General features: G+C 41.1%; 2 protein-coding genes across 2 annotated transcripts in view; one reads left to right on the top strand and one right to left on the bottom strand.

The window, feature by feature from the left end:
- The first annotated feature begins 1 nt into the window (after nt 1).
- The window catches only part of LOC135119167 (double-stranded RNA-specific editase Adar-like), a 65,995-nt gene continuing 52,910 nt past the window's right edge, over nt 2-13,086 (top strand). The window contains exon 1 of the mRNA XM_064043039.1: nt 2-137. Within this exon, the coding sequence (XP_063899109.1) occupies nt 4-137 (134 nt within the window). The 5' untranslated portion in view covers nt 2-3. The remainder of the gene's footprint in view (nt 138-13,086) is intronic.
- On the bottom strand, nt 924-9,626 carry LOC135119159 (uncharacterized). The gene is made up of 9 exons (XM_064042998.1): nt 9,584-9,626; nt 5,663-5,774; nt 5,096-5,244; nt 4,406-4,547; nt 3,895-3,980; nt 2,935-3,063; nt 2,430-2,540; nt 1,560-1,693; nt 924-1,508 (listed from the first exon to the last, which is right to left on the bottom strand). The coding sequence occupies exons 1-9, from the start codon at nt 9,624-9,626 to the stop codon at nt 924-926; spliced, it is 1,491 nt and encodes a 496-aa protein (XP_063899068.1).

The following is a 13,086-nucleotide window of genomic DNA, read 5'->3' on the forward strand; positions in this document are numbered from 1 at the left end:
ACGATGTCGTGCTCGGACAAGGTGGCGCGCTGGTGCGTGTGCGGGCTGCAGGGCGCGCTGCTGTCGCGGCTCGTGCTGCCCGTCTACCTGCACTCGCTCGTGCTCGGCTCGCTGCTGCACCCGCACCACATGTACAGGTGAGTGCAGGACAACTTCAGGTGGAAATAAAACAACAGTGTGTATAACGTAACTACGTATATTGATCTAAGTGTAGACTATTCGATGGAGTAGGGCGCCGTGCGATGCGTCATCAAGTAGTAAGTGCCGCGGGCCCTGTGATACAGAAACTAATATTACTTCAGTTCTTTGATAATCACAAAAAATTATGTGCTGTATGTACCAAATAGCTTTTCCCACAACTACAGTGTGCTGAGGTGGTTTTAGACAGTTTAAGTGTATCAAGTACTAACATACATACCCTCACAATATTAAAAGCTTGATATTTACAAAACATTGCTGCAATAATTACAATTTACTCTGCTCAAGCGTGCCCAGTGCATTTTCTGTTACCTATCATTATGTAATTTTGAACGAAAATTATCCTCTTAAACACATTCCGAGATCTTTGGAAAGCATTTGACAGCATGGCTCACGATATTCTTCATTTATAAGTATGTAAAACCCGGTGGAAATGTTTAAGAATTGCTAAAAGTAAATAAGATAGTAGTCTTATCTGCGAAACAGTAAGAACGAAATAGTGAAATGCATGAAATTCCGCGAATACCTTGTAAGTGAAATAGGCGTTCCTCAGGGTTCAATATTGGGCTCACTTTTGATTTTAAAATGTGGTTTACAAGGATAGATTGTTTAGTAACGTATATTTTATGTTGATACCCTAGCAAAATGGTTTACCATTCATCCGAGAAACCTGCTAAAATGTTAATAATTTTATCTATTCCATACATACCTATAAAGTTCTTACGTCACCCGCTGCCGATAGTGAGTCTGTCCCCTTTAGGACTCAACCCGAGCAGTCTCTTTATAAACGCCATCGCCCTGTTCTCGTTGCCGAGCTCGAGCGTGTAGGAGATGGGCGGCAACTCGGATGGAATGAAGCCCACATAGTTGTTCTCTTCCCTGGTGGAGTGGCTCAGCTCGCCGCGGCCACTCCGCACGAGCGTGCTGACGTCACGCGCCACGCTCACTAGCGGCACCACGCTCTTGCGGTTCTTCACGAGGAAGTTCAGCGCGCGGAAGATGAAGCTCTCGTCTTTGTTATCGTCGGAGCGGAACAGTTGAAGGAAGCGCTTCTGTCGCTTCTTCGCGTGTGTGTTGTCTTGCGATATTATTGATTTCTTTGCTTGTGTGGGTGTCTTCTTTTGTTTTGCTTTTTGTTCGGTATTTGAATGTTTGTCTGAAACAGTATCGTTCAAAGTTGTGCGTCTTTCGATGTCTGTGTCATTTCTCGTATCGTTCTTTACAAGTTCTGTATCATGTCTTTTATCTAAGTGCGTGTCTGTAGTGTTTCGTTTGACGCGTTTCTTACGGAGATTGCTGTCAGTGGGTGCGTGTCGTGTGTTCACATCTGTGTGTGCGTATTAGACTTCGGAGCGTCTTACATCTAGCTCTGTTTGCTTGGTACTGGTTTGAATCGGTTGAATCTGGTGATCGGTGGTATGTTCGCTGTGTTGAGGCAGTGGGCTCGATGTCAGGTAGTACGAGTAGAAGCCTCGCGTGCGCTCAGTGCCGTCACCTGCAAGCGTCGAGTGTGCCGTACAATAGTGTGCTCTAAGCGTGTGAACATATAGTGCAAAATTGCGTGAAATATAAACTATAGTACATAGTGAAGTGAATACCCTGGTGCTGGCCTAAATGGAGAGTGCACACTACAATACTTACCAAAGCTATATCTATACAAACCAGCTCCAAACCCTACCCCATCTACATGTACCACAATAGCCTCCGTATGACGTGACTGCTTACTTCTTGGTGTCGAGCCCGTATCCCATGTGCGCGGTGGGCGCATGCGCGCAGCGTCCGGCGGTGAAGTCCTTCCAGGAGGGACACAGCGAGGCCACGAAGCCGCGCGGACGCAGGATGGACTCCGTGTAGAACATGTACGAGCGCCAGTGGCTGCAGAAGACTGATAGCCAAGGGGGGGCAAAGGGGGGTGTTAGTATACGTTAGTATTGGGAGGTACTGCAGGATTGTTCGAAAGAGTTATCGCGGTACATAAAGGGCTTAAGAACATGATGGGGTTTAGTCAGTAAAAAGTCTGACACTCTCACGCTGCACCCACAGCGGGAGCCGTCATTTGATGATTTACTACCAAAGAAAACGGAAGGTATTTCCTCATCGCTCCTGTGTCTATCTTGAAACAAAAGTGCGCGCGTGCTCTCAAACAGCTGTGATGTAAAGGCGACGAGAGGACACTATCGAGCCTCCAGGCCTTCTGATTGGTTATGAAAGTGAGACGGTGTGATACTCACACTTGTTAAGCAGCAGCTGCTGCGGCAGCACGACCTCGAGCTCGCAGCCCGGCTGCGGACTCTTGCCGCCGTTCGGGAAGAAGTCCGCGTGACCTATCGGCTCCTTGTAACCTGCAGGACAGATACATGAATCACTTGGGCTATATAGGATGTTGTATTGAACTTCCTCGTGCGACGGAGAGCATGTTAATGTCGGGCCTGCGCCTCTTCCTGTCGTGTCATATTGTCGTCCCGTCGCGCTATGAGAGAGAAGGAACAGTGAGTGCATCGCAGTCCAAGCTAATGTGCGTGCACTATAATATGTCCTGCACAGATAGCTGATCCCCTTTATATGAGGACCGCCATGACCGACGAACAACTAGGACGCCATTATGATTCTTCCTCTTGCTCTGCTAAATTGGCAAAGGCATTCGTTACAACAAAGAGACGGTATATTCATTCCTTTTCGGGTAGCAGTGTTCCCAAAAGATTCTCTATAACATAGAGCGAATGTTTGCGTGTGTACCGAAGATGCCGGCGTCGGTGTGTATGACGTCGACGAAGTCCGCGTCGCCGGGGTCGAGGCGCTGCGCGAGCGGCAGCCCCGAGAACAGCGGCAGCGCCGGGTCCAGACCCGTGATGCGAGACACGCGACCTGGGACACAGAGATACATCAGCATGAAGCTGTTTCACTACAAAATCAAAATCAAAATCTTTTTATTTCACATAGGCCTTTGCAGGCACCTATGAAACGTCACATTAGTTGCACGGTTCCAAAAAGTTGGTCTCATGGAGAAAAGCCGGCAAGAAACTCCATAGACACTCTTTTTAAAAAGTAATATAGTCACAGTACAAACAGTCTATTACATAACAATAGTAAGCTCACAGAATTATACAATGCAAGAAAGTTAAACTGTAAATCTATACAATGCAAAGGGAGAAGAAAAAGTCGTTTAATTGCCAGGGAAGCCACACATGGAGAGATGAGTTATCGCCATATAATATCTTTATCGTCAACAAAGTCTTGAATTTTATAATAACCTTTTTTAATTAGGGTGGATTTTAAAGTGTTCTTAATTTTTATATCCGTGAGATCGGTTACACACTTAGGCAGCTTGTTGTAAAAACGGACACAATTCCCTAAAAACGATTTATTTGATTTCGTTAATCTGAATCTCGGAACTACTAGCTTGTGCTTGTTTCTTGTATAAACTCGGAACTACTAGGAAGTAGAAAGAGTTTGAAGAAAGATCTTCAAGAAACTGATAGTTTTCTGGGGTGCATTGAAGTTTCTTACTCGGTTGGTCAACGTTGGATCAGCATTTACCAAACATTACTGAAAGCAAGCGTCTTACAAAGAACAACAGAGCGAGGGTTGTTGGAGAGTTCATTTCGATACCATCGCCGCCTATCCAAACTTTACGTTACGAACTAGGGATCAGATTGGCAACAGTGCACATAAGAGCGGCAAAATCGCTCAGCTCACCTGACGTGATCGCGCTGCCCGCGACGCCGGCCGCCTGCGCGCCGAGGCTGTGTCCCACCAGCACTGTGTTGTTCAGCTGCAGACCTCTGTATACAGAACATGAGTCACATTAGCAAATAACAATATTGCAGAGAAGTGAACACGACAACAACGTGAAGAACAACAACAATAACGTGTCGTGTCAAATCACCAACGCTGACGTTACTCAACACTGTGTGCTTTATGAAAAGAATTCGTGTGTTACCCTCAAACGCCTTCTTAGAACCCATCTATTTTTGCAATACAATCACCAACCAATCAAGAGCAATCTTGGACTGATTGATGGATTTGACAAGGAATCAGACCGCCTCATCGTTAGTTCCAGTGACTTGTGATAGAAGATCACGCCCACCGTACGTTACTAGAGCTACAATAAGGCGCATGACCTGCCTTATGGCATCCCCGCTTATCTTTGTTCACACCAGCTGTGTGTTAGTGACGTCACAAGTAAAGAGTATAGAAGAGTTGTAACCTGGAGACAAGGTAGTCGATGAATGCGGCGGCGTACTGGCCGATGTACCAGGTGTTCTGCGCCGCCGTGAAGTACCAGGGGCCCGCCTCCAAACGCGACGCCTCCACCATTATCACGTTCGTGTCGCCGCGCTGCATCAGCGCTGGAACATAAATGTCATAGCACCGTGGTTATGTAGCTGTTCGTGCAACTTTCCTAAGTTTGTATGTAGTTTCTAAGTATATTTCTTGGACATCAATGACTGTGCTTCGGATGGCACGTTAAACCAGTTGTTATTGAACATCCTTAAGGGTAGTCAGAAGCCAGTAAGACTGACACCAGTCTAACCAAGGACTATTGGCTTTCCCGGGTAACTGGGTTGAGGAGATCAGATAGGCAGTCGCTCCTTGTGGCACACAGGTACTCAGTTGCAGCCGGTTAGACTGGAAGCCGACCCCTACATAGTTGGGAAAAGGCTCGGCACACGATGACCGTCGTTATGTAGCTCGCTAGGGCATTGTGTAGCTTCATTAATTTAACTTCACTGTTAGGCACAAGCCTCAACGCCTGCTGTATTCTTTCGATCTTCAGGTAGGAGGTCTTACCATCTAGCAGTAGGTCGCCATTTCAAGGTTGGTTTCCTAGCCACTTGGCATGAACCTGCCGTCGGCATCGTTTGCGTAACCATGGCAACAGTAGAACAGTGGGTACCTTCCCGCACCATGATGCCGCTGCCGTCGTCGGGCTGCTCCATGAAGGCGTGGAAGTAGAGCAGCGTGCGCGCGCCCCAGTCCAGGTTGGACGCGAACAGACGCTCGTCGTCTCCCGGCGACAACTCCTGGTATGCCGTCGGGTTGTGTCTGAAATATTACGCATAGTTAGACTTAGTGGTCACCCAATGTGACCTGGTGTCATCTTGTGTTCTTCTTGTCTGTGCTTTAGTATATAGTCCACGTCAGAGGCCGTCAGGTGGATTTGTGATAACTCTGACACCAGGGCTTGCTAGGTGATTAAACCTGTAGCTCACTCGATAACAATTATTTAGTGGAGTTTGCGCAACAAGTAGGAAATGGAGATATGTGGGAGTTTTGAAGATTTTGTTCTACAGACAAGTTTGAATAAAAGCTTTTGAGAATCCTACTATTGGATCATGTTGGTGCATCAGTAGCAGAATGTTCATACCACCCTGCGTGTGTCTAGTGTGTACAAGTGAGGCCCATATAAACCTTGAAGTCCCTGACGAGTGGATGGCTCCAGGGTTATGAAGGCTATACAGACCTGGTGAAGAGCTGGAAGGTGATGTCGGCTTGACGCTTGACGAAGGGGCACTTGGCCTTGTCCACCGGCGCGATCTGCAGCAAAGCGTTCTCGTACTGCACGCCCGGGGGACCTGCGGGTGATCACATTACGCTGAACTTAAACGCCTTACTACAGAAACTTAAACATCTGTTGAACACTTGTCTAAAAAAATGACAGATTGTGACGTTGAAATAAGGTGACGTAATACGTTGTCATCAACTTTACCTAACCACATACGTTATATTCCGCAATGATTGCATTTTGCACTTGTTTATTTGGTTCGACAATGAACCTTAATATATCCCAGACACACATTGCTGTCGTAGAGTCGACCACAATAACAGCTCTATTCTGTATTTCTAAACATAACAGTAGTTCAGTAACATATAATAGACTTACGACCACAAATATCAGCGGCTGATGTTGTAACGATTTCAAATGAGAAGCTCGTTTCTAAGTAACAGCTATGTACAAGGATAGATCAGGTTAAGCAATGCTGGCGCTATCACTCATTGGCAGGTCCCGGCTGTCATTTGAACATCCTTGGCGTTACAGGTAGTAAAGTCTGACTACCAATTTTACCAAGACGTTGCCCGGGTGTTGAGGAGGTAAATAGACAGTCGCTCCTTGTAGCACACTGGTACTCAGCTGCATCTGTTTAGACTGGAAGCCGACTCCAACATACTTTGGAACAGTCTAGGCGGTTGATATCGAACGTGAAGCTATACATACATTATGTTATGTGTGCGGTTACAGAGATCATAAACCCCGCAAGGAAATGTTCGCGTTAGAAGAACGTGCCGCGACACATCAACTACACAGTTATACTGTTAAAGCCCTCGTAAACTGACAATTGTTTATTGATATTATACATATTTACTAGCTACCGCGTTTCACCCGTGCTCACTTGCTAGTATAGACTGCCTCGAATGTTTTGATCAGTTGACAGCTGTCAGTTTTCAAGGGAGAATTTCCATTGTTTGTAATGACTGAGTCTTAAATGGTGTTCTAATTCTCGCACATTTTTATTCTAATTTACTTTGTTTTCATTATATTTTTTTTTTTTGTGCTAATCGACCTAATTTATTATTATGTGATTAGATACACACACTCTGTATACTATAATTATAGGTATCTGTCTTACAAACCGTTGTAGAATGAATGCTGATCGTCACAACGCGCGTTCACAACAATTCGTGTGTTCACACTCTAATTTTTTGTCTGTTTCGTCCAAAGCAACACTTATAAACAATAGTTCCGCCGAAAACTGCAATCACTCCATAGCGTGCAACAATGCTACTCAATAGCTTTGTAACTTTACGAGTAAATAACATAAGTTCTCGTAACTTTACAGTCGATGTTAATCTCTTATTGTCAGCGTAACAGCAATAGTTTGATTAAACACGTTTCAGTGAAGTATCGCTGTAACGGCGCGGTGTGGCGCTTCATTAAACGCAACTATTACACGATACCATCATCTGTTGTTAGTTAACTAACTTCAGTTTTTGTCCAACCCGATACCTCACTGTACCTTCATAATCAGACTTTTAACCGACTTCACAAAAAGTTTCTTAATGCTTCAATAGGTTGTATGTTCTTAATACCCACTGTGGGAGTGTGGTCTCTTCTCAAATAGAGAAAGAGAGCAATTTCATAATTTTGAAGTCCATGTTTGTTGTCAACGTTTTTCTTAAACTATAGATAAAGTTCTCATCAAATAATTTTGCCGTTTAGAAGTTCGATACTATTGCTACTAACTAATGATTTCGCAACCGTCAGAATTTAGGAACAAAAGATCAAACTCATTAGTCTATTCAATCTTGGTTGTAAAACAGGACTTTTTGAACGTCAGAAATTTACAAAAGACAGCCTCCAAAACGCCCACCCTTCACCACTTCCTATGTGTTATTGCTGTGAAGAAGAAGTGGCGCAACAAACTGCCCAGCAACACATGTCTGTCTGTAGATTAGAAGAACCGATTTGTATACAATTTGGACCTACTTTGCAGTATACAATATGCAACCACCACATGCTAGCTAAAACTTCCCTACATACGTTAACTAACTCAAGCATTGAATAAAAGTGAAAATGAGCAAAATTGTCGAGACCCTACAGACATAACATTAATTTATAACTTAGTTAAGCTAGATCGGCGCCTAGATTGAACTCGCTTGGAAAACTGCATTTACCTAATGCGGCACAGATATGTAAAATTGTGTAAGAGTTGCGAGACCGCCTGATGAAAATGTGGAAAAACTGGTCGCGCCCGCCGAGCGTGCCATAATCCTGTACTCTACACGAGTATTAATAATATAATATCCTGTATAATAATATACTTGTTTGGGTCAAAGGGTCAAGCAATTAAAGCTTATAATATCTGATATAACAACTTTTACCGTCGTTTGCATTTATTTAGCGTCTTTCTGAAACGTTTGATTTGAACGGCACCCGAATGGCAAGAATCCCTGCCTTTAGTAATTGTCATCTACAAATATGTAGGTATGTCGGCAAAAACATAATATCAAAAAAATCTATAGGTGTTTTTGGGTTCTAAAAATCTTTCGCAAATACTTCCATTTTATACCTATTTGAAAGCATATGAGTAATCCGATCTTTACTATGCTTTTTTGTTGCTTGATTAATGAGATAATTCATAAATGCCAGAGGACGTTTTTTAAGCGTATTGACCCTAGTTCTTCTTTGTACCAACATGAGTGCTTTAATTGTGTATAGATGACAGGCGCACTGACGGCAGTATGTATTCATTATTGAACCCTCACACAAGGTGTACATATGTAACATTGTATCACACATTACACGCTATCAATCACTCCTCGCGTGTGTGTGCACTCACACACACACAGACATGGTATAATGTAATAATTAGCTTGGTGCGGAATGGTAACGCGTTAGTGGAGCGATCGCAACGCCTCACTGGGACACTGTCGCAAGACGACACCTATTGTATGAGAACATTCTTATAGATCAAGTCATTATCTGTCTAGCATTTTCACAACCACGTGGTATTGCAGCTGAGTACCAGTGTGCCACAAGGAGCGACTGCCTATCTGACCCCCTCATCCCAGTAATCCGGGCAACCCAATACCCCTTGGTTAGTCTGGCGTTAGACTTACTGGCTTCTGGCTACCCATAACGACTGCCAAAGATGTTCATATGACAGCCGGGATTTCCTCCAGATGCTTTCAATCACCGTGGAAACCAAGGTACACTAAAAGGACGCATTATTTTCAAAATACATTGTCAAGTATAAAATTCGTGTCAATGTGTTTGAGACAGTCCGTATAAGTTATTCAATTACGTAACTTCATTGTCCGCCCGCCCAACGCGCGTTATGTAAACCGAACTGAAATAGATACTGCATAAACTTTATAAATCTGATAAAATTGTTCATAACGGTAGTAAAAATAAACATTTTTGCATAATATACCTGAACATTCTAAAATCGAACCTATAACCCCATGCTCGAGACACGATAACATTCGAACCGCTGCGTTGCTAATTACAGATCTACTATTAAACACGGATAAATAAAAAGCTTTTATGTTTGATTGAACCCACATCCTAGTCTAGACAGTAATGTCAAACCACATGTTAATTAATTTAATTGTCGTTATCTCAAGACTAGCTTCCACATGCGGTTTCACCCTGTTGTACCTTGCCTCATCATCTCCCGCGTCTTTTCCCAACTATGTTGGGGTCGGCTTCCACCCGCGTACTTTGCCTATTATAATTAATTACCCTTTAGTCTTCCTTGATAAATGAGCTATTTAACACTGAATATTTTTTTCAATGAATCCCCAAATCAACAGTCATTTATTCAAATTAGGCTGCAAAACAGCACTTTTCGAACGTATACGCTTAGAAATAAGTAGTACTCACGTATGATGGAGAGGAAGCAGGCGAGCGGTACCATCGACTGCATCTTGTATTTAGTTATAACTAACAACCTCAAATATAAACTATTACAATATAATATTAATACATCAACACTCAGATCTCAACATGTTATATTTGCTGGTACAAGTGCGTATATTAGCGGTTGAGCGCTGTATGCCGGAGTGCGCCTCACGCCGCGCTCGCGTAGAGGGGCGACAGACTCCCAGCCCTCATACTTGTCTATGTAGTTAATAGAACTACTACACTGAAATAAATACTTGTTTGCTTTAACAAACATCTTGTTTACATACGAGCCTAAGGTCTTGTCTTCTGCAACTAAGAGATCTTTGTTAAATTATCATAGTTTGAGAATAAGACACACATGTGACATGACATGAGATGTGTCACATCAATACACTTGTAGATTCAACTAAGATCTCTTTTATCGTCCCACTGCTGGGCTGCGGCCTCCTCTCACACGGAGAAGGATTGAGCATTAATCACCACGCTTGCTCAATGCGGATTGCTGATTTCAGACTATGTAGTCCAGGTTTCCTCCAGATGTTTACCTTCACCTTTTTAATCAGCCATTGGTGTCTAAGTTATACTTAGAAAGTACATACAAACTTAGAAAAGTTGCATTGGTACATACTTGCCTGACCTGGAATCGAAACCTCACTCATACATGACGGCTGGGTGCTTTACCCACTAGGCCACCACGACTTCGTCGATAGAACTAGTGCTTAGGGAAATTAATCAAACTAGGTCTCACTCGATGCAGAAAAACGTGTTTATTATGAAATGTTCGGCTTTCCAGCAACGAATCGTTCAATGAGGTTTATGCGCCTAGCTCTCATGTAATAGTGTGTTAACTGTTTGTAATTGGCACATATACAACATTATGATATACATAATGATATACATAATATACATAATATGTGTTTTTTGGGCAATTTTTTCGGTCGCGTTTTTTTATGAAAAGCAGCTAAGAATAGAATAGAATAGAATAGAATATTATTTATTTGTAAAACATAGGTATTGACAAAATAAAGATCTTACATATGTATAATTAGAACGCTATGTTTTGTCATTACGACGTACAAATGTAGTAGAGAAAAAAAAACTTAACATTAAATTGACAAACAAAAATAGTAATTAAATCATCAGAAAACAAAATAAACAACAATAAATACAATTCACAGAGACACATCATTCAAATATTCATCCAAAGAGTAGTAACATTTTTCGGTTAATACTGCCGGAAGAGCCCTTTTGAATTTACTAAGAGGTAGATCTCGGATTAAGGTGGGAATTTTATTGTAAATTCTTGGAACCAAACCAAAAAAGCTCTTTTTGAGTAAAGCGGTCTTACAATTTACGTGACATAATTTATTTATGTATTGTGAACGTGTGGGCATTTTTTTAGCATCAGATATTTTCAAAAATAGTTGTGGATTAGACTTGACAAACAGTGCGGTTTCTAAAATGTAAAGTGAAGGAAAAGTTAGAAGTTTATATTTTTGAAAATATGGTATGCAACTGTCTGTAGTTTTAAGACCACACATTGAACGAATACATCTCTTCTGCATCCTAAAAACCAGCTCTCTATCAGTTGACTGTCCCCAAAATATTAACCCAAATCTCAAAATTGAAACTACCAGTCCGTGATATGCAGTTATTAAAGTTTCTATATTTACTTTTTTAGATAGCTGAAAAAGAAGATATGCAGCTTTATTTAGGCGTTTACAAATTTCATCCGAATGAGGTTTCCAATTTAATTTACTATCAATTGTTATACCTAAAAATTTTACGTTATTAACATCATCTATTTTAATATTATCATATTCAACATTAATATCTGAGATTTTACATCTTTGATTGAAATGCATAATTTTAGTTTTCGTTAGATTAATAACAAGATTGTTGCTATTGAGCCAAGCTATTATTTCACTTAGTGAGTATTTATGTAGTTTTGATAATCGTTTGGATTTATACATTTAATTATAGCTGTGCTATCATCAGCAAAGAGGACCATTTTATAATCTTTATTTTTAGGAAGATCATTTATATATATGAGGAATAGAAGTGGTCCCAGCACACTACCCTGTGGGACGCCATACTTTGTTTCTCTAGGTTTGGAAGTGTATATAATTTCAGTTTTCTTTGTAGGACAAATTCTAGATATTTCTGTGTATTGACATCGACTACTTAGGTATGATTTCAATAGATTTAGAATGTTGCCTCTTATGCCATAAGCATAAAGCTTTTGTAGCAAGATTTTGTGATCTACGTAGTCAAAAGCTTTTGACATGTCAGTAAAGATAGCACAGACTGGCTCCCTTTTATCTACTGAAGTCATGACATTGGACAGTAGATCATATAATGCCTTGTTAATATTTGTATTTTTTCTAAATCCTTTTTGTTCACTACAGAATAAATTGTATTTTTCAAAATAATTATTAATGCTATTATAAATGATTTTTTCAATAACTTTAGAAAATATAGGAATTTTCGCAATCGGCCTGTAGTTTTTTATATCCGTCTTATCATTTTTTTTAAAAAGGGGTTTAATTATAGTTTTTTTTAGGTTTTCCGGAAATATACCATTAGTGATACATAAATTTACTATGTGAGAAAATGGCGCTGCAATTACTTCCTTGACATATTTAATTACTTTTGTTGAAATACCATCAAAGCCGACAGTAGGAGTATTTTTTAGACCATTAATTATTTTAATTACATCGTCTTCAGATACAGGCGGCATAAACAATGATTTTAGGGGATTTTAGGGGATGATGAGCGTTTTAGGGGAAGATCTCTCGTTATTTTTGTCTTTCTCAGTCTTGTTTGAATATTTTGATTTTAAAAGCAGCTACTCGAGCAAGCACCCAAATTAGAAAGGTTTGGCATACGCGTGCAACAGGTCTTTCCTTCCACTGAATGAATGAATGCACCTGCTTAGTAAAACTTGTGTCTAACTTAATCGGTCAGTAGTCGCATTCAAAACATTCACCTGTCCGTAACTGTAGCGTCCTTGGCGCATATTTCAACCCTACTTAGGTATATGTAATCAGAATCGTGCTTATCGATGCAGCTTAATATTATATTCATGCATTAATATTAATGCAGCTTCTATTAAACTACACAATAAACGGTATCTAAATCACAAAATAACGGATCAATAAATTATAGATCACCGCAGTAAGTCATTCGTTTACAAATGAACATAAACCGCCCTTGTTGATATATCTAAAGCTTTGGTTGCTATTCATCTTATAACATCCAAAGTCAGCTGCTGTTATTTGTAACCAACTACCGAAAAATTGTATATAGAATTAATAGATGCTAGGAATCGAACTTTCGTAGTTTTTAATTACTAGATACTAGAACAGTCTCGTGACTAGTAATTAAGCGTACATATAATAACAGGTCTGAGCGGAGGTGTCGCAACGTCTCTGCCTAATGAACGCCAGCCCTGCACCAACACACAGGAATTCAGCTTTACT

The sequence above is a fragment of the Helicoverpa armigera genome, chromosome 30 (genome assembly GCF_030705265.1).
Source record: "Helicoverpa armigera isolate CAAS_96S chromosome 30, ASM3070526v1, whole genome shotgun sequence".
Taxonomy (NCBI): domain Eukaryota; kingdom Metazoa; phylum Arthropoda; class Insecta; order Lepidoptera; family Noctuidae; genus Helicoverpa; species Helicoverpa armigera.

What these genes read in the sequence shown, in the direction of transcription:
- LOC135119159 (XM_064042998.1), bottom strand. Translation starts at nt 9,626, where the DNA reads ATGCAGTCGATGGTACCGCTCGCCTGCTTCCTCTCCATCATAC. An exon ending in CTGCTTCCTCTCCATCATAC is followed by an intron (nt 5,775 to 9,583) that starts GTGAGTACTACT and finishes GATCACCCGCAG; the next exon opens with GTCCCCCGGGCGTGCAGTAC. An exon ending in GCAGCTGCTGCTTAACAAGT is followed by an intron (nt 1,694 to 2,429) that starts GTGAGTATCACA and finishes CGACGCTTGCAG; the next exon opens with GTGACGGCACTGAGCGCACG.